The sequence below is a fragment of the Astyanax mexicanus genome, chromosome 11 (genome assembly GCF_023375975.1).
Source record: "Astyanax mexicanus isolate ESR-SI-001 chromosome 11, AstMex3_surface, whole genome shotgun sequence".
NCBI lineage: Eukaryota > Metazoa > Chordata > Actinopteri > Characiformes > Acestrorhamphidae > Astyanax > Astyanax mexicanus.
Genome location: NC_064418.1, coordinates 2,751,738 through 2,774,511, shown reverse-complemented (window position 1 = coordinate 2,774,511; position 22,774 = coordinate 2,751,738). Strand labels below are relative to the sequence as shown.

At 38.3% G+C, this 22,774-nt stretch overlaps 1 protein-coding gene across 3 annotated transcripts in view; it reads left to right on the top strand.

Annotated features, from left to right (window-relative positions):
- The window catches only part of vangl1 (VANGL planar cell polarity protein 1), a 47,701-nt gene that overhangs the window by 4,678 nt on the left and 20,249 nt on the right, over positions 1–22,774 (top strand). For all 3 annotated transcript variants that reach the window (XM_022665627.2, XM_007227742.4, XM_022665628.2), the window contains exons 2-3: positions 16,925–17,101; positions 22,260–22,395. In XM_022665627.2, the coding sequence (XP_022521348.1) occupies positions 17,040–17,101; positions 22,260–22,395 (198 nt within the window). In that variant the 5' untranslated portion in view covers positions 16,925–17,039. The remainder of the gene's footprint in view (positions 1–16,924; positions 17,102–22,259; positions 22,396–22,774) is intronic.

Sequence of the window (22,774 nt, the reverse complement as noted above, 5' to 3'; positions counted from 1 at the left end):
GCTGAACAATAGTTGCTGCTTTTCCTTCACGCTGTGAAGCTCCAGCTCATCCCAATTAAATCACCTCAAATCACCATCTCAGTTCATCAGGTTTAGATCAGGGGATTAAAAAAACATTGTATTGTTTTGGTGTCTGTAATATTAAACTACAGTGTAGATGGAATACTGTCCATTTTCCCCTTTTAACTAGTACTGTATGCTTAGAGTGATTGTGCCAGTATGCAGACCAGACTCTTTTTATCGGCTTTGTGCCTTGACTTGGATGACATTGGATACCTGTGTTTAACATTTTTATTTAAGATTTAATATTGAACTTTTTTCACTTCACAAATCACCCAAAAAGAGTAAATATGATGATTAAAGTGTTCTAAATGACATAAAATTAGTAAAAATTTAGCCTTTACTTTGACTCCTCCTTGGATCTAGTGCTGCCACGCCCTAATGTCTGAGTTGCTATTTTTTTCTGATGCAGTGGGTGGGGCTAATCTATTGTAAAGTTTTCACTGGCTGGTTAATGTTCTATTCTGATGGACAATAGGCTTTGTTGAGCGTTATGTGCAACAAAATATAAAAAAGAAATCACATGCTGTCCATTTTAATGCACACAGGGTCACAGGGTCTTAATTTCAGTGTTTTTTTAGGTACTAAAATAGTGTTTTTGTGTAGAGAGGGATATTTTGGAAAACGCCGCCTTTTTTAAACTTGTTTTCAAAATTGTCCAAATTAATGTGGACAGGGCCTGAGTTTGTGTTCTTCTAGAAATAAGCATTGAATTTCTCTGCAACACTAATGCAGGTAGAAGTATCTGTAATCAGCGCATCTTTTCATCTCTTCATCTCTGAGTCTTTTTATTTTCAGTTGCTGCCGTTGACTTTCCTCTTCACTGAACAGTTCAGTGTACGGAGATGATGATGCAGATTCACGTTGCACAGCAGCGTCTATACAGTGAGTCGTCTCCATCCTGAAAGTGATGGTGAAATAAAATAATTGGCAATAGTGCATCATGCTTTCTCAGGCACCCTGAGACCGGAGAACAGAGTAGAACGTCACACAGCTGACCTAAATACCCATCCCCAAGGAGTGGGCTTTTGCTCCAGCTCCTCTGCTGGAGCGCTGATGGAGGCTGCTGGACTTCCCCTGGATGTACTGTGCTCTAATGTGGGCCTCTGGGCACTGTGGGATTCCCTCAGCCATCTGAGAGCTGCTGCTGCTGCTGGAGCTTCTGAGGAAGTCAGAAATGTGGGAGTGCAGAGGAAGAAGAAGAAAGGCAGAGAACAGAACAAAGGAAAAACTGGCAGAATTTCATAGAGAAATAGATCCCATAGTTCTCACCTCTAAGCATGGTTTCATTTTTCCCCTTGAAATACTTTAGAAGACTGTGATTCTAAAAAAATCAAGGTGTCAGAAATGGAGACACGTCGTATAAATGAAACACTTTAGTTTCCTGAAATACCTCTCAGGCTGTTTTCACATATAGTGAACATCAGCTCTGGTAAAAAATTAAGAGACCACTTCAGTTTCTGAATCAGTTTCTCTGATTTTGCTATTTATAGGTTTATGTTTGAGTAAAATGAACATTGTTGTTTTATTCTATAAACTACAGACAAAGTTTCTCCCAAATTCCAAATAAAAATATTATCATTTAGAGCATTTATTTGCAGAGAATGATGAAATAACAAAAAATACCTCAAACAATGTAAAGAAAACAAGTTTATATTCATAAAGATTTAAGAGTTCAGAAATCAATATTTGGTGGAATAACCCTGGTTTTTAATCACAGTTTTCATACATCCTGTCATGTTCTCCTCCACCAGTCTTACACACTGCTTTTGGATAACTTTATTATCAACTGGATGGTTCTTTATTAACACATTTTTGCAAATGAGCTAGACATTTGTAAACAATATTTTAAAGGATTATTGGTTTGACTTACAGTGCTGTCAGTTATTTTCACCAGATACTGACTGTCATTTTACTGAAGCTGAATTGTAACCATGTTAATATATATATATTTACTTCAACAATATACAGTTAACAAGACGTTGATACATGCATGAACAAATAGACCCGTCTCATGCCACTCAACACATATTTACTGTAATCCAATCCTTGGCCCACGTTTTCTCGAGGCTAGCTCTAGCTGGCATGTGATCCAGCTCTTTTCAAAGTGCTGGAGTGATTTCCCAGCATGCTTTGATGGAGTTCTGGCTGGTTTTATTTGGAACAAGTAATTCCCACTCTCCCAAACCACACAAACAAACAGATTGTCAAACTCAGTGGCAGAACCAATTAAAATCCTCATTTCAGCTGAAGAATGGGACATTTCTCAAAAAGCAAAACTGGTGGGACTTTATGCTGAGTGACAGAACTTGGTGCAGAACACAGATCTGGTAAATGTTCATTATTGTGAAGCGTGAACTAACATATGTGCAGTTTTTCAGACCAATCAGTACAAAACAGCCTAGAAGTATAATACTAAAAACTTTATCTTTGAGTAATGAGAGTTTTTTTTTTGCAAAAAACAATGTCCTTATATGGACAAAACCCGTTATTTTATTATTATTATTATTATTTTTTTTTTTGTAGGTTCCTATTATTTCCAATTTTTTTCCAAAAAGCATGCCAAATGAAGCCATGGAGAGCAGGTAAATTAAATATGTTTAAAAAAATTACCCTGGTGTGTTGAATGTATACCCATATATGGATCGGCACTCCTCAGTGCACGATGCAGTCCTCCAGATGGACAGTGGTTTCTGGTTGAGATTAGGCTGTGCACTATTGGCTGCCGGGAGTAAACTCACGGGGAGACACGGGGAGAACGTACAAACTCAACACAGAAAGATCATAGTTACCCCAGCCGGGAATCAAACTCTTGCTTTAAAGGCAACAGAGCTACCCACTGCATCGCCATGCCGCCCACAAATAGACTAGTTTCTTGTTTTCTGGCCCATGTTCTTTTCTTTTTGGACTGGCTGTAGAAACCTTTGACTGGGATTCCCAGCAACGTTTTTGTAAATCAGTTGAGTTTAATGTTGAAGATGGGAAGGGTATAGTGTCTCCATATGAGGCCAAAGGGTCAACGTTTAAAAAAATTGAAGTATCATGGTGCAAACTAGAGAAACAGAAATGTAACGTCCGCTTTTGAGGAATGCAGGATCTCAAGAAATTAAGAAAAGTACACAACACATCCTGTACCATCTCCTACCTCCTACCATTTCAATACATGCCAACTATATCGTTCATCTGAGCATCTTCATCTTAGTAACAGATTAAAAAAAGACACTGCAGTGATGACTTGACAATCGTTTTCCTATGGAAAACTGGATTCTACAGTATATATCTGTTCATTTTGCTTTTTTGTATATGTGGAGCATCTTTTGCTGAAGTGGAGAGAAAAACAGCTGGTCTGAAGTTCATGCTCAGGTCGAGGAGGTGAAAAAAGGCCAGGTTTTGGTTTGCTTTTGCTGTTTTTTTTTTGCAGCTATAGCTGCACAGCTGCACCAAGAGATGTGTTGTGGGTACGAGAGAGAGAGAGAGAGTAGCACGTAGCGCTAATGCTAATGCTAATGCTTAAAAGTGAAAATATGCATGAATTCCATATGATTTGACCGCTTACATTCATGTCGCACGTGCATAGATTGGATGCATATCCGATTTAGGACCACATATGAAAGTGACTCAAATTTTAAATATTAAAAAATTGGATTTGGCTCATTCACACAGCCACATTGAGCAAAAAATCAGATTTGATTCACTTTAGTATGGTAATGTGAATGTAATCTTAGTGTTTAAGGTTTCTTGTTGCTGTATATAGAGTTATATATACAGTAAGCGAGGAGGCTGCTTGGTTATGAGAAAGAAATCGAGAGAGCGTTTTATTCACTGCAGATAATGGGGGATGTGTCCGACTGCTGGACTAACGGCGTGATTTGCTTTGTAGTACAATAATAAGCAGCGAGCGCACCACTGAACACACCCGCAATCGAGTGTGAAGCTGTCAGACACACACTCCACAGCCCCTGTCTGTCAGAGAGCATGAATAATTTATTACTCTGCTTTTCCTGCGCTCTCTGGCAGTGCTGACATAACACTTATCATCATTTCTTCAAAAACCCGGAGAGCTAGCGGAGAACAGTCCTCTAACAACGTGAAACATTCCTCTCTATTCTTTCCTCTGCTTCACACTCACATTCGCACAACTAGCGTGACCTAAGCTGCCTTGTAAAAGTGTGTAAATTATTATAGCTGTCACCAGTGTCCTTTTCAGGCCTTCTTTTATTTTTTTTTTGTGTGTCGTAACAGAGAGAGACACACTGACCACATCAAAACTCAGTGCAGCTCAGCCATTACCCGGCCACTCCCTCACTAAAGACCTGCCAAACAGCTGCTTTTGTTGATCTTTAATTTAACCAGCAGTTAAGAAATGCCTCGCCAAACATACGTCTGTGTGTATAGTGTGTGCTGTCTCTGTTTAATTTAATAGAAACAGTATTTAATAGATACGGTGGTGTTTTGAGTTTAATAACGTTTGTGAAATTGCCAAGTTTTAAATGCTAGCAGACTCTTATACCACTCTTATTTGTCTTAAAGTCACCAGTTAGCAGCTTATAACTCAAGAGACAGTTTATAACTGTATTTTAGTTTATAATGATGAACAGAAACAGTCTGGCCAAGTGGTCTCGGCCTACAGCCATCTGCCTCTTCATTTTAAACTCATTCGTTTCACACTTTAACCCAGATATAGTCCGTACAGCTCTGGAAAATAATAAGATACCAACATAAAGGGAATCCCAGTCAAAGGTTTCTACAGCCAGTCCAAAAAGGAACATGGGTCAGGTAAAAATTCTCATCCAATTTTATATTGGAAACTGTCATGTCAGAACACAGCTGTACTCAGGTCAAGTACTCAGGTGACCTGCATCCTAGAAATATCGTATGCTGTGTCATGTAATCGGGATTGGGTGTGATGTCAGTGTGTGGTGCATCCTGGGCAATGTAGTGGAGTGTTGGAGAGATAGGAGCGCTTTTAGTGTCAGACCTGACATAAACTAGTTTATTTGCTTGCTGTAAAAAGATAAAATCCCAAAAGACAAGGATAATAATTTTTAAATGTAAAAATTAACCACTGTCCCTATGTAAGGACATTGTTTTTTGCAAAAGCAACTTCCTGTACAAATACTAAACAAAAGTTTTGTTTTATATTTGTTTAAACTACACAACTACGTCTCTCGGCTCCATAACAGAATCCAGAAAGAGAGGTCTGTACGAGCACAGAGCCGCTGTGGTTTGAGGTTTTGGCCTTTCTGAACTCCGGGGTTGCATGTTGGAAACTCTTACAGGATCAGACACATGGAACTGTCACAGATTCTCACCACAGAATTCAACATGGCAGAAGCTGAATGCACAGTAAACCGGATTTACAAGCAAGACACCAACGGTATTGCTCCGTTTTTTCAATGATGAACAGCAGCATAGCATAAAATGTTATTAATTAACCACTAACACACTAGCTCTTAAACTGGCGTACACAGAATATAAAGAAAAACAGCATAGAGCATAGATTTCACAAGATGCTAATTTATTTACATGTTGGAATGACTAAAACACATATCTTCTGACGTACTGGATTGAGAAGGTCATAGAAGAACTGTCACATTCGAGAAATTGCTCAGCTTCTACAAGATACTTTACTATACAAGCATATTACTGAAGAGGATAAAATATGCTTTAATAATTATGGTTGAGCATCGCAAAGCACCTTATAAACAATATAGCTACCTAACTATACCTTAGCAACCACCTAGCAACAACATAAATTTTCTAAATTTGCTAAATAAAAAATCTATCTGTCTATCTAACAACCACCACAGATACCACTTAGAATCTACATAACAAACTTCAGTAACCACCTAACAACCTCCTTAGCAACCACCATGGACACCATGGCAACACCATAGCAATCACTTAGCATCACTATAGCAACTGCCATTGACACCATAGCAACACCTTAGCAACCACCTAGTAACACTTTAGCATTCACCTAGCAACCACTGGGCAACACCTTAGCAATCACCTTAGAAACAATCACCCTAGAAGCCAATGCACTTTTCTAGTTAAATAAGAGGAATTATGGATTTATTGTTGTCAGTTTCACTAAATTTAACAATTAATGAAAGTATATTTAAAAACTATTTGTATTGTAATTTTCACCACATTTTACCTGAAGTGAAAGTGAAGAAACTTGAGTCATGATTTTAATAATCAGGAAATAAAAACAGTGAGAATTTTGGTATCAAGCTGCAAAAACAATTTTTTATATATTTGACATCGCACATGCAATGATGTGGCGGTTGCGCATGTGCACATTGCCATAACAATGCAGGAAAAATTATATTGTGCATCCCTACAGTTCACTATATATTAGACATGTGCATTGCTGAAGCAGGGAAACAAATGGGATAAAATGTTAAAAAAAATTTGAAATAATTTTCTTATGTGGGTAAAAAGATTAATAAAGCTTGAAGAAGAGGTTTTTGGGTCACGGCAACAATGTGTGTGTTTCTGAAGGGTGAGACAGACTTATGTAAAGCAGGGCGGTGTGTTTGTAGGTTAAAGTGCAGCAGGAGGTCAGATTGCTGCGGGCGTGAATAGTTCTGTTACTGTTTCTGTCATTTCATTTTATTTCATTTCCTCCTAATTTTAACCCACGGATTACTGATTATCTCTCTCTCTCTCTCTCTGTGTGTCTCTCTCTCTCTCTCTGTCTCTTTCTCTCTCTCGTTCTTGTGTGCACAGTGTGTGAGGGAAGGTTAAAGATGGTGATGTTGTGTATTTATATTTTATATGCTGGGTGGAATGTGTTTTTAGCAGTGTTTTGGTTACTGTACTAATAAAGGGTGATTTAAAGCCTCTCTCTGTCTGCATGCTCTCTCTCTCTCTTTCTCTTGCTCGATGACTCACTGATGTAGTTAACACCCCTGGAGACAGGCCAGTGTCCACTGTGTGTGTGTGTGTGTGTGTGTCGGTGCCTCACAGGGAGAGATGAGATATCCTTTTATCAGAGTTTTGATCAGCGTGCTGCAACAAATGGAACATAATCTCTCCTGCACTACAACAGCTCTACCTCAAACACACACACAGAGGAGCTTTTAAAGTTTAAAGAACCTCCGCACTGTTTCACTACACTGTGAAGGTAAATAAAGCTTTTGTATAGTGCTGTAAACTAGAGCTGGGTGATTTCAGCTCAAATCAGAATCACGATTAATTCAACACTTTACCTCGATATTGATATATCCTATAAGAAGTTTCCTAACTGGTATTTAACTTTATATTCTAGCAAACAATCTGGCAGAACAGGTGAGTACACCTCACAGTAAAAATGTCCAGATTGTGCCCAATTATGTTGTCGTCCCTCTTTGGTGTCATGTGACTCGTTACAGTTACTAAGTAGATTTAAAACTTAAAGATATTTGCATGGGTGCTGCCAACATTGCTGCAGAGGTTGAAGAAATATGAGGTTAGCCTAAACAATTTATGCCAAAAAACAAAGAAAACATGGTTATGATGAAAACAAGATTTATTGTTATTATGAAGTTAATAAAGGTGAGACTACACAGAATGCCCTGCCTCTTTTTATTTTTTTCTCCACCAACTGTACCAAAAATGTACCAAAAACGTACCGAACCGTGGGGTTTATCCCGAGGTTTGAACTGTACCGTTACACCCTCAGTCCCATTAAAAAAGATGTAATACACTATTTACAGAAATGCGAGAGATCTACTCACTTTTGTTGGATACTGTAAATGCCTTGTTACAAATCAAATAAATAATTCCAGATGTTATTCATCTATTTGGACTTTATCAGATTTTAGAATTTTCTACTTTTCCACTACCTTTCATTCATAGAATATTTTGTTTTTATGGGAAATTTGAAAAGTTTGTAGGATCATTTCATGCATTTGTCTGTAGCTAGTAGAGCTGTATTTGTATTAAAACAATAATTGTCTATATTTAAATCATTTTATTGTTGCTGTCACTTAAAAACAAAAACTTGTAACTTTCCATGGAGGTAAATGTAAAAAAAATATTTTGGAGCATTTCTATTGGTCCCTTTCTAATGAAGGACTATTCTGACAGTATATAAAATAAAACTGCCAGATTCACATACTGTTCAGGAAAAAATGGACAGTACATGTGAACATGTGGCCTGATGTCGGCCCTGTTAGCCATGTCTGCTCATTCAGACTGAACTACAGGGTGTACGTATCACTGTGGTGTCAGTCTACAGTCACATCTCTCTCTGTTTCTGTTGTTCCTTTAGTTTCATTCTGTGAACACAATCCATACAAGGGCAAGGCAAAAGAGTAGTCAAAAACAAGACGGTAACAAAAGAGCAGTGAGGCGATGAGGAAAAGAAAAAGGGGGGCGGGTATTCATACAAACAGGACAGGTGTGGGTAATCAGAAGCTCGGCGAGTTAGAACTCTGTAGTGTTCCGTTATCAGCAGCATATCTTTTGTGTGTCCATCAGAGTTGAAAATATCACGACTGACAATTTTGTTATTATGGGAAATTTGAAAAGTTTGAAAAATTTTCAGAGTAGGATCATTTCATGCCTTTATCTGTAGATAATTTCCAGTATTTTAATAATCTTACTCTTGCTGTCACTTAAAAAAAAACTTCTTTATTAAAAATGGCAACTTTACAGGGGAAGGACAAAAACCTGTTCACTTTCTATGGAGGTCAAAGTATAAAAGACTTTATTACACAACATTTTGGAGCATTTCTGTTGGTCCCTTTCTAAAGAAATTCTAACAGTATACAAAATAAAGTCAGATACACAGACTGAACTCCAGGGTGTACATATCACTCTGGTGTCAGTCTACAGTCACGTCTCTCTCTGTTTCTGTCGTTTCTTTAGTTTCATTCGGTGCTGAATTTGCCGGTGGGTGAAGAAGAGTTGCCATTGTTTGTTTTTCTTTGATCATTGTCTGCAGCCTCTGGGTGAATCTGCAGCCTCTGGAGTGTGTGGGAGCATGAGGGGGAGATTTAATACACTGCTCAGCTCTTTGAACATATGTCTAAACATCTCATGCTTGAGAGCACCTTTCAGTCTGATGGTCTCTGTGTGTGTGTGTGTGTGTGTGTGTGTGTGTGTGGTGTGTGTGTAGGTGTAATGGCTCTGTAATGCTGAGTTTTGAAAGCTAAATGTAAATGCCTGTAGGCTCTCTTCTCTTGCTCCAGTTCCCGCTATATATACTTCTCCACTATAGTGTTCTCATTATTCCAATACCATAAACCCTCACACTGACCTCCTTACTGTATCAATTTATTGGTCTTATCCACTGCTCCCTGCTTTGCTTAACTATATTTTCTGTGTCTGGCATCTCAAAATGCATGTTGTGTATGTTTAGTGTGTGTTTAGTAGTATATTTGATTTCTTGGAACAGTGTTTTGAAGTGAATTTAAAGTTGCTTGGCTTTTGCTTTATTTTTTAGGCTGTATTTCTCTCATAGTGTTAGTATACACTCTTTGAAATAATGGTTCTAAGGGAGATGCTATAGATCCTGGTTCGTATCCCAGTCATGCAGCTTGCCATCAGCTGCCAGAGCCCTGAGAGAGCACAATTGGCCTTGCTCTCTCTGTACTGTGGGTACAGTACAGTAGATGGTGCTCTTCTTTCCCCGCCATCACTTCTAGGGTGATGTGGATCAGCACAAGGCTGTATCTGTGAGCTGATGTATCAGAACCGAGTTGCTGCGCTTTCCTCCGAGCGTTAGCGCTGTGATGCTACTCGGCAATGCTACAGCATCAGCAGCAGTTCAAAAAGAGGCGGAGTCTGACTTTACATGTGTCGGAGGAGGCATGTGTTGGTCTTTACCCTCCTTATGTTGAGGTATCACTGGTAAAGCCTCTAAGTCTCTAAACTGCGCTACAAAAAAGGGGTTATAGCCAGTGACTAATCAGACCACAGCTGTAATTAACATTATATATGACACCTGAGATATAACTGCACGATACATGTGATTTTTTTCAGCAGTCCATTGTGTGTTATTTTATGTATTTTATTTTTTTGCTAATTGCTGCATTCCAAAATGTAAACTGCAACTGAGGATGCTTTGGAGGAATGTCCAATAAAGACTTCTTCTCACTAGATTTTTCATTTCTACACAGAAGCAAGTTAGAAATAAGTTTAAAACCTTATTTCTTACAAAAAATATGCACAGGGAGTTGTTGGTAACTGAGGGCCAGGAAGGATACATCAGCTGCGTCCTTCAAACCACTCTGAATGTTTGTTGCATTTATTGGCTGTATACGAAGGATCTTCAATGACAAAGCGATAAATGATAAATTCAGCCCACCTATGATACATAATATTGCCTGACAAATCCTGCAGTGAAACACCTTCCTACCCATTTTTAAGTGCAGTACTGAACTACCACTCCTGCTCCAGCTTTGATAGTGATGCTCCGGTGCTTTCTTGTGGTGTTTTATAGCGGTTAACCTTTCTTCAGCGTTTCATAATGTGTACTTTGTGTTCTGGTTCCAGCTACTTGCTTCACTCCTCTGAAGTCCACGCATTCTTTCTTGGCCTTTGGAATAGAAAAGAGATTTATAAGGTCATTTTTACCCTGCAAGCACTTAATAATGATGAGCTTAATCATAAAAAAACAACAACAAGAAGACACATCAGAAATGATAGAGGTGGAGAAAGTGGAAGGATACCTGCAGCATCAGCACAGGATGCAGCTTTGTGTTTGTGTGTTTTGACTGTGTGTGAAGTAATCCCATAAGAATTCTTTGTGTGTGTAAATATGTGTGTGTGTGTGTGTGTTTGTGTGTGTGTGTGTGTGTGTGTGTGTTCCTTTCACTGTAACATGAGGTGAGGTAACCCCAGAGGAATGCAGTGTTTGCACATGAGTCTCTCGGCTTGGGTTTCTCATATTGATGGCAGTGACTTTGGGGCAGTAGAGTATTGTGTGTGTGTGTGTGTGTGTGTCTTTGTGATAAGGATACTGGCATGCTGGATTAAATATTAGTAGGAACTCGATCAATATCTTGCGATGGTATTGCAGTAGTACAGTATTAACCCTGAGAATCGCCTCTGTTTTTGTAGGCGCTCAGCTCATCTTCACACCGACAATTCTTACATATCTAAGCAAAATAAATGCATATGATTTATCAGGACATTATGTTTGTGTTTTCTTGAAAAATAAATCCACTGTAACTACTGTACGATATAGTAGCAGCACAGTTAATTTAACATAATGAAGCACTGATTAAGCAAATCATGTACTGAATAATAGCCACTTGATCTCGCTCTCCAAGTGACTAATTGGCTCCACCTGTCCTCCCTAGTAAATATACCCCTAAGTTTGCTTAGTTCTTTGCTAAGTATTGTCTTTTGCCTTTTGCTCATTCTATTGATTTCCTCGATGTACTTCCGAGTTAAAATAAAGGTTGATTGATTGATTTATTGATTGATTGATTGTTTGATTGATCATTGGTCACAGGGCACTGTCCACAGGATGATGTTGGCTGGATATTTTTGATTGTTTGTCTATTCTCAGTCCTGCAGTGACACTTTGAGGTGTTTAAAAACTCCAGAAGCTCTGCTGCTGTGTCTGATCCACTTGTACCATAGAAACACACACTAACACCTCATACACCACCACCATACCAGTACAGTCAATGCAGTGCTAAGAATATTGTCGCAAAGCCCAAATAATTGACCATAATAAAGTGTGCAGAGAAACAGATACAGGACTAGACGTTAATTATAGAATTATAGACAAAGAGCCCCTAAATATGCTTAGTGGACTTGATACAATATTAATAAGTATAGAAACAAGGAGGTTTTTATAATGAAGTGGATAGGGCACAAATAAGGCATGAGGTATGAGATACACCCCCAGAGAACCTTTAGTTTTGACCTACTGCTCAATAGGGCTGGCCCGAATAGCGTTTTTTGAGCTCCGGATATTCGGCACTGATTCGAAGCGAATATTCGAATATTCGTTTTTAAAAAAAGAGGTAAAAAAAGAGGTAAAAAAAAAAAAGAAAATCACGGCCCCCTTAAGACATATTCACCCCGGATTTTTGGTGTTTTTATCCCGGATTTTTGTTTTTCACCCCATATTTTTTCTGTGTTTTTAGCCCAGATTTCTTTGTGTTTTCATCCCGGAATTTCTGCTGCCGCACACTGCGGCTTATCCGCTGCGTAAGCAGGCTAGGAGCGCTGCTGCTGCACGGTTTCTTAGAAAAATAACAAACAAAAATAAACCCAAAATGTTGACAAAAATATAGTCTAACGAATAAAAAAAAATAAGAAACGAAAAACTCCACAGGACCAAAGAAAATTACTAAGACATGTAATACTGAAAAAAAAACGGAAAAAACAAATACGCGTCTGGGGATAAAAATTAAACAAACCAAACCACACTCAAAGAAATAAATGTATATATAAACAAAACAAAAGAATGGACAAAAACAACAATCCGTTAAAAAAAACTCATTTAAATCCATTAAAAAACTCATTTAAAACAATCACAGGCTTTTTGCGCAGAATAATAAAAGTTTCGGTTAGTTTCAGTTTCAAATCATGAAAACAGCTCATCAAAACCTCAACCTATCCTTTATATTTGACAATATTTGATTAACTTACAGGTCCTTACTTATTTTTATTTAACTGAACTGAGTTGTAAATTATTTATAGCCTCGCGCTGAATTCAGCTCCGCGCTGCGAAAGAGAGAGAGAGAGAGAGAGGCGCAGCGCATTTTGCCTGATTTTAATTAACAGTACATTTGTTGGCTTTAGTAAGTTTAATAACATTAATTTTAGTATACTTGTCAGATCTTATTTATAAAAACTTTTTTTAGAAGACAGAGGTTATTCTGCGCGCAATGCGCGCCGCTGCGCCAAGCACCACTTTGCATGCCTGACATTTCAGAGCGCTGGACGAGATTTTAATTCATGAATTAATATATTTGATATTTTAATAAATTTGCCCTGGTGATAAGAAACGAATGCTAACATATAGCTTTATATTTCTGTGTATTTCAAATGTTTTAAGTTTTATGTAATTGACGGGCAGCACCACGCGCCAGATTGACAATGTGCTTTGTTTTTCAGATATAAAAGTGAAATTCAGTTAAATAATAGCAAAGTTAACTAAAATAAATTTATGTTCAGTCAAAGTTATTTTCTCTTTTAATTTTCCATTTCAAAACTCTAGCATTTGAGTGAGAATAAGCATCTGTTGAAATTTTTAAACAGCAGAATGCCTAGTTACAGTTATTTAGTCTGTGTACTAAACATAAATATAAATCCTTATAACTGACAGAAATAAATATAACTAATAATAATTTATAGTTACAGTGCAGATTTTTAAGTATATATATTTTTTCATAGTTGATTGCTGAAGGCTCTGGGTGTGGTTTATTTTTATGTGGTAAAGATGTGATGGGATGGAGTATTTTGGAGCGCAGGGTGAGCAATCGCGCTAAGCTTTTTTCCGCCGCCAAGATAGAAACACGCCAGAAATTTACCTCAACACACATCATTTCCAGACCACCACGCCCATCGGTGTTAATATATTTCAAAGTCCAACGCTATTTTAAGGACGCGTGCAAGGCCTAAAAATAGACTGTTGACGGGTGGCAACGCGCCACGCTACACGCCTTGCGTGGGGTGTATGATAGGGCTCTTTGTCTGTATGCGCAAAGTTAAAAAAAAGTTCATTCAGCTGCTAAAGTAACGTGCAGTAACGGAGTGTCGAAAATGGTAACGGCGTTATAGTTACAGTCATAGTAATTAGTTAGATTACTCGTTACTGAAAAAAGTAACGGCGTTAGTAACGCCGTTTATTTTAACGCCGTTACTCCCAACACTGTCGTCTGGATTAAACTCCTGCTCCAGCCAATAACAGTTCAGTTCTGTCCCGCGCGCAAGATATTCTGACGGGACCCGCGAGAACAGAAGTGGTTAGAGTGAGGTGGAGCTCTGGAAAGTAGAAAAAAAACGAATATCCGAATACCAAAATTAAAAACCGAATACCTACTCAACGAACGAATATCCGAATACCCGAATATTCGGGTCCAGCCCTACTGCTCAAACTGATTGTTTCTGGAAATGTCACAGTAACAATGTGAACTGTCCCGTTAGTTACTTGTGCAGGACTTGGGCTGCAGTAGGTGTATTTGGAATGAGGTAAGTGGGCCGTACAGAATGCTGTATGTTTTTTGTGAATATGTGTCTGTGGGGGGAACACCTTCTGAGTCTAAATTATCAGCTGCTTTTATACACAGAATTAAAACATATTTGGATTTACTGAGTATCTGTTTTGGACAATGGCCGTAAAACTGGACCTTGGGCGTGAAGCGTGTGTGTAATTAGGTTGGGTTTGGGAAATGGCTGCTGGTATGTGGGTCAGTGGACCACTTAGCCTCGACTTTGCTCTCATTTCTTGAAAGTCTCTGATTTATGTTCATGCAGTGAATCGAGTGCCCACAGAGATCTGAGACACATTATCCTGATTTATTTTTCACAGCTGCATAAACTGTGCTTCTGTAATAAATCTGTAACAACACATACTTTATCATTAATTACACTGTTTTTACATAGCTTGTTACCGTGTAACTACAAAGTACATCTGGATTATTATATCTAATGTCAAGACAAATCGAATTTTAAGCCCTATCCGGACTGGATTAGTTTGTCAGGGGATTCCGGGGGTAATTTTCTCTTTTATAAGGGGTTTTTATCCTCTGTGATTTTATTCCCATCCGGAACAACCATGTACGTGTTTTTCTCAGACGTCCTCTGAGAAAATTACATGCTAAATTACCTACTGTTACCTCGCTGAACTCTGTTGTCCTCTATTTATTTTATTTTTTGGGGCGCTTTGTGTTTCCATGGAGATCCACATTTAAAACACAACAGTGAGTGGAAATGGAGGAGCTACTGAACGCGATGAGGATGCAGGATATTTATCACTGAGTAGAAGTGTGAAATATATTTTTCCCTGAGAAACTTATGAGATTTATACAAAACCTGAACCTTTTCTTTTATTAAAGCAAACTATAGCACAGTTAGTCCTGAGCCTGCAATGTGATTGGCTGAGAGGCGTTCTAGAGCTCCTGGATGCTGATTGTTAGTTTGCAAAAAAAGCACTGAAGAGTCAACAGATAATAACAGATAATAAGACTGTGGAATTATAATCAGCTACCAGTTCCTAATTATAATTCATGTCCTGCTGAATCGGTTCTAATCACTCAGTGAAGGACTGATACAGTAATTAACCTCAGGCAGTTAAATGCAATTAAAATGCCGTCCAAACATTTGAACAGCTTTATTTTTCTGACCTCCGTTTGCTACACAGGTTGTGTTTACGTGTATTAAAATCATCTAAATTTATTTGTAGATTGAATACAAATTTATATTATTATTTGTTTCATGTGAGTTGTGTTGGGTTTTGTAAGAAGTTAGAGTCTCCTGTGGTGTGGTCTTGTTTCTGAAACTTTTGAATCATTTTAAATAGTGTGTGTGTGTGTGTGTGTGTGTATGTGTATGTGTGTGTGTATGCATATTTCAGGACATACACTATATTTGTTTTTATGTGATGTCCAGTGGGATTAGAACATCTTCATAAATCATTGTGGCCTAAATTCTGCTCCCTCATCCACTCAGCTGTCATGTGATATTTTATCAGTGTTATTTATCCTGAAATATGTCAAAACACATGTTTTGTCTCCCGGCTGTTATAGCGTTTATTAGACTCTTCTCAGGACCTACTTTTCTGCCTGTGTTTCACAGCAGCACAACTTAATTATCAGAAGGATTTCCTGACAGCATGCTCTTCATCATACCGGCCGTAGATTCAGTATTGCGTAGACGTCTTTGGAAAATGATATGCAAAGCTAATTATCTACACAGCAAGTGTTTTTTTGTTTGTTTGTTTGCTTAAAAAGGCTTTAACTATGGGTGTGACACAAGACGCGAGACATCTCATGAGACCAGACACAATAACGAGATGTAGAAGAGCTAAAAAAATATAGATTTACTACTCGGCAACAAGGAGTGCAAACAGAGGGGTATATATAAACAGCAGTCGGGTGGGAACAATCAGAAACTCGGAGAGCAGGAACACTGTAGCATCACGTGATCATTGGAGTCAGGGAAGGCTGGTGTGAGTGCATGCTGGGAAGTGGAGTTTTGTGTAGCAAGTTGTATATTATTTTAGATATATTGTATATATTGTAAATTTTAGTTTTTGTAAGACAAAAGTTTACAGATTTCATTGGTTGTACTGAATGTTAATTGTTATATTTATACTTAACAAAACATTACAAAATGTTAATTAAATACTGTTTTTGCAGTTTTATTGTTATATTATCATGAAATATTTTTAATATCATTACAATACGCTGAAGTACAGCATATTGCTTCTAAATACTGCAATCAACAAAATACAATTTGTTCATATATTGTAATAAAAAAAAATCCTATTTTTTCTAAAATGGCTAGTTTATGGGATGAGAAAATGTTTTTAATTGAAATGGAAAAACACCATTAATTTATTGTGTATAAAATATATACAAAACTTCTGGTATTTAACAAAGGGAAACAAATGTAACATATTTGTTGTTTATATTACTTGCAATAGGGATGAAGCAAACATCTGCGGGGGAATTTTAGAGCAAAAAATAAATTATCAATGATTATTTTGAATTAAAATCCTCCAAAATGCAATGGTTCCCAACAAAAAATGAAGAGCTTACAGAGGATAAGGCATTCAGATTTGATTGGATTGGGATATTTTTGATGTGATAATGTTGTATAGGTTTTCCAAGCAATGTTTTATTATAATGGAAATTTAGTTATTAAATATTAATCTCTTTTTTTCCCTCTTTCTCTTTTTTTTCAGAAATCCAGTTTTTGACATCGCCCATCATTTTCCTGATTGAGTGCCTGTGGCCATCACGCATCTCTGGCCACGCCCCTCGAAGCCTTCCACCAATCAAGGCCGACACACTATCACCATGGACACAGACTCTGTTCACTCTGGCCAGTCTCACCAGTCACGAGGGTCAAACAGACACAGGTAAGATAGTGAATAGAGTTACACACACTGAGTTACACACACTCACACACACTTACACACACTCAGCTCTGAGCTTCTGCAGTTTTATAGAAACCACAGCGTGTTAAATCCATTTAATGTGTCTTTGATCGTGAAAATTCATACAGTGTACCCCCTCCCATGAGAAAAATGAGTTTCATTTATATTATAATTTCATTAATAATGTTATTTTAACATTTTATTTCAATTATTTATGGCAGTGATATCTCATTAGGAGCATTGAAAGTGAATTAATTTTATCAGCAGAATTAATTAGATTCATGAATTTGCTTCAGTAATTTTATCTCAATATTGAATGTACTTAGCCGCTCTGGCCCTTTCCTCCCTTAGAACCATCTTTATGGTTCTTTATGGTTATTTACGTTCCAGAACAGATATAATCATCTCCCTATTTCTGCTTAAATGTGGTCAAAAGTTTGAGGTAATCTTCTAAATTCTATGGTGTCCTGTTCTTAAAAAAAGAAAGTTATAGAGAGGAGTGAAGCAAGCCAGGGTCAGACATGGGGAATCCAAAACAGCAAAAGGGGAAGACAAAAGAGGAGTCAATAGTATAGAAGAGTTTGGCAACTAAACAGACAATAAACTGGGCAGAGTATTTACATGATAGTAGGTATTTAAAATGATTGCTAACAAAAAGGAAAAAAGTGCAAAAGAAACGTGACATAGAAGAGCTAGAAAAACTAAATTAAATACTCGGCAGAGGGGTGTGTATACACAGGAGGTCAGGTGGGAACAATCAGAAACCCGGAGAGTGGGACCACATGATCTGTGGAGTCAGGGAAGTCCGGTGTTAGTGCATGCTGGGAAGTGGAGTTGTGTGTAGCAAGTTCAGAGTCTGGAGCAGGCAAACTGAAAGCATCAGGACTCAAAATGTTGAGTTTCTTTGATTTTACCAAATTAAAAACCTCTGGAATATAATCAAGAGGAAGATGGATGATCACAAACCATCAAACCACCAAACTGAACTGCCTGAATTTTTGCACCAGGAGTAAAGCAGCATAAAGTTATCCAAAAGCAGTGTGTAAAACTGGTGGAGGAGAACATGATGCCAAGATGCATGAAAACCGTGATTAAAAACCAGGGTTATTCCACCAAATATTGATTTCTGAACTCTTAAAACTTGAATATGAATATGAACTTATTTTCTTTGCATTATTTGAGGTTTGAAAACTTCTTTTTTATTTTTTGTTATTTTAGACATTTGCTCTAAATGACAATATTTTTATTTGGAATTTGGGAGAAATGTTGTCTGTAGTTTATAGAATAAAACAACAATGTTCATTAAACCTATAAATAGCAAAATCAGAGAAACTCATTCAGAAACTGTATATTAATCTTACAAAACAGTGTTCAATTAAATATATTGTTTTTAATGGGGTTAATAGTTTCAATTTCCCGTACAGAGTGTGAGTCAGTGCTGGTCTGTCTCTTTTTACTTCAGTATGTCTCTGTATTTTTCTACTGATAACTGATGTTTGTAGTCATGGTGATGTGAAATTGTGAAATTGTGAGTTTTTTGTTCACGCTGGCTCTGCCCCCCTGGTGTTGACCCTCTCCGGCTGAACGGTGCTGGTGTTACCTGACGCACTGCAGGCTCAGAGCTATTTTTTGCTCTCTATTGTTGCAGGCTTTCCTGTTGCCACTCCACCAAAACCCTCCCAGTAGAGCACTGGAATTTAGGCACAGCAGTAGAGATTAACCCTTCTTAAACCCTCTGCTAATGCGGCTTCCTACTTTCACACACAGCTCATTAACACAAGTGGAGGATTTCTGTGGAAATGATCTTTTACTGTGGAAAAAAAATATATATATTTTAAATGTGTTTTGTTCTAATTTAATGGTAGAAGTAGGGTAGAGAATGCATGTCAAAATGTATGGCAAAATTGCTACTATATAGTATATAAACTATATTATAGATTCATTTACTATTAAACATCCCTTACTGTAGTTCTGTCCTGAAACAATTTAGTCAGTTTATTCTGTTAAGAATGGATTAGATATCAAATCAGGCATTTCTACTTATATTTTTACTTATATTGCTCAGTATATTGCTGGTTTACAGGGAAAATATTTTGTGAAATATATGACAAACAGACAGGTATATATATTTCTGAGTAAATTACTAACACCTGTCTAATCTAAAACTCGTGAGGCAGAAAGTCCAAACACATGGTGTTGTCAGGTGCATGCTGGGGATTGTAGTTCTGGACCAGGGTTTGTCCATAGACGGGAATGGCAGAATGAGAGTTCGGAACTACAGAGTCTGTGGCCGGCTTGACAAATTTCATCAATGTAAAACTGAAATATATTAAAATGCCCTTGAATTAAATCACTAATTTCTAATTGGTTGAACTGAAAATCAAGACGTAATGTATCTTCGTCTCAAACATTATGGAGGGCGCTATAGATCATTTGCTTTGATTTCTAAATCAAGAAGCACAATCCAGACCTCCATCACTCTCACTGGTGGCTCAGGCCAAAAGTATTATTATCAGGCAGAAGCAGCTTTTTAATTGAGATGGTTAAATCGCGATTGACACAGTGATCCTCCCACCACCCAACATCACCCCACACCACCACATGTGTGTGCATGTGTGAAAGTGAGTACCTGACTATGCAAATACAAATGTGCATTTTATAAACACACAGACATATACAAATAAATAAATACAAATAAATAATCAAAGTATAAAAGCAAAAGTAATGTAAGGAGAAACAATAAAGCCATTAGAAACAAAAGCTTAGGCCACGCCCACAGAGTCCCATAGTGCACTACAATTTTTTTCGTCTGAAAAATAATCATTACTCCAGTAAAGTATAGATTGCCATTTTGCAAACAGCACATTTATGATGCTAATGCTACAGTAGCAATGCTAATGGCACTATAGCAATTCTAGCCAGTGTGCTAACCAGATTTTAAAAATAGGTTACATTTTAAGAATCAATGGAACACCATAACCATAACAAACAGTGGTAACCATTTCAGCTGTGCAGCCATTCTGCCATTACCATTTCCTTTAGGCAAAACAACAACAAAGTAAGCTATCTAAAGGGTTAACTTTTCCCCACTTTCTGTCTTCCTGTTTATGTGTTGACTCTCAGAGCAGTGCAGAGCTGTTTAAACCACAGAAAAGAAAAGTGTGGCAACATTTTTTCATTAACAACTTCACCAAACTCAGCGCCACAGGACACACTCTGCTCCAGTTACTGAGATCTGAGCCTGCAGAAGTGGGTTACAGAACTTTTACTGCGTTTTTCCATCAGATCTCAACATCTAACACGACAACTCATTTCTTCCACACGTTTTCATCACATTTCACGCCGGCCTGCGTTCCTGATGGATTACTGTGTTTAGAGAAGCTGCTGCTGGTAAAGAGTTTAATCTGTATGTTATACAGAGAGGAAAGCAATGACCCGGAGAATTACCCCGAGCCAGACATCAGGACCCACATGCTCAGTCTGCTGCCGTTTGATAGGACACACGCGCGTGTGTGTGTGTGTGTGTGTGCGTGTGTGTATTTATTTGTCTGTGTTTGTCCATTAAGTTGTTTGTTTGTCTTTTTTATGCTAATATTCTAAAGCGTGAGCTGCTGGAAAAATGAAGCAACAGCACAGAAAAAGAGAAAGAGAGACAGAGAGAGAGAAATGAAGAAAGAAACAGAGTGTGCTAAAGCATGAAAGAGAGAAAGAGAAAGGAGGGGAGAAAGAAAGAGGGCGAGGAGAGGCAAGAAGGAAAGGAAAAGGGGAGAATAAGACAAGGGGAAGAAAAATGGCAGAATAAGACAGAGAGAGAGAAACAAAGAAAGAAAGGTAAAGGGAGAAAGAAAGAGTGACCTAAAGCTTTAAAGAGAGATAGTGAGATAGAGAATCATAAAGAGAGAGAGAATAAGAGATACAGAGAGGGAATGAGAGGGAGAAAGAGAGGGAGAAAAAAAAGAAATTGATGAATGATAAACAGAGAGGTAAAAAGAAAAAGAAAGAATAATATATAAGAATACAGAGTGAGCTACAATGATAGATAGAGGGAGAGAGAAAGATCGGAAGGAGTAAGAGAGTGAGCGAGATAGAGAGACATTGAAAAAGAAAAAAGAAAGATATAACAGAGGACGCTAAAGAATAAAAGAGAAAAAAGAGACGGAGGAAAGGAGGAACAAATGAGATACAACAAAGGCAAAAGAGAGGATGCTAAAGCATGAAAGAGAGATAAAGAGAGGGAGGAAGGAAAATAGAAGAGAGAGAGACAATGAAAAGATGAATGATAGAGAGAGAAAAGGAAGAGCGTGAAAGAGAGACAGAGACAGGGAGGAGAGAGATAGAGAGAAAGAGAGAGAGACAAAGAAGGAAAGAAGAATGTATATGAAAACAGAGTGAGCTAGAGCATGAAGGACAGAGAAGGAAAGATAGATAAAGAGAGAGAGAGGGAGACAGAGAGATGAACGATAAAGAGATGAGGGAGGGAAAAAGAAGGAGGGAAACAGAGTGAGCTAGAGCATGAAATAGAGAGAAGGAATGATAGAGAGAAAGAGAGAGTGGGAGGGAGAGAGAGAGAGCGATGAATGATAAAGAGATGCAAAGAAGGAAAGAAAATGAGTAAGAAAAACAGAATGAGCTAAAGCATGTAAGAGAAATAGAGAGAGAGGAAGACAATGGGAGGGAGAGAGAGATGAATGAGAGAGAGGCAAAGAGAGAAAGAGAGAGAGAGAGAGAGATAGAGAATAAAAAGAGAGAGAGAGAGGGATAGTGGGTGGGGGGTAAATAAGCCCTGTAAGGATTAGGGCAGTCACAGCTGACTGCATCTAACCCAGTTTACAGCAGCTGCTACAGCAGAGGAGTGTGGACGAGAGACACAGAGACAGAAAGAGAGAAAGACAGAGAGAGAGAGAGAGGGAGAGAGAGGTGAAGGGGGGACAGATCAAGTGAACAAGTGTGCATCCAAGTCAGGCCGAGGAGAGAGAAGGAGGATCAATGACAGCTCTAACCATGTGTTAACACCGAGAGAGTGTGTGTGTGTGTGTGTGTGTGTGTGAGGGTGTGTGTGTGTGTGAGGGTGTGTGTGTGTGGATACGATGGCGGCGGCGTTCCCCTCACCCCCGTCTCTGTGTGTCTCTCTGTCCTGCAGTGAGCGCAGCAGCAGAGAACGGCACAAACCACGCAGCCGCGACGGCAGCAACCGATCCGACAAGAACGTCACCATCAGCACCACGTCCGCACACACAGCCGGAGCCGAGCAGACCCCGCCCACCACCGAGCCACAGGTCAGTACACTGGTTCAATAAGCTTCTGCAACGTCACAAGATTTATTTCAATCCAATGTTTAATTAATTTAATTTTTCACCAAGATCTTTGCATTTGCATTGATGATGGTAGAGTCTGACCACTGCACAAAGCAGCTCTTCTCCATCCAGCACTCTATCCCAAAGATTCTCAATGAGGTTAAGATCTGGACTCTGTGGTGAACTCTCTCTCAATCCATGTGTGAAAATGATAAATGATGATCTCATGCTCCCTGAACCCTGAACTCTTTCACAATTCCAGACCCATGAATCCTGGCATTGTCTTATCTTGGAATATGGCCGTGTGTATCATCAGGGAAGAAAAAATAAATCCATTGATCCAGGAATAACTTGGTCTATA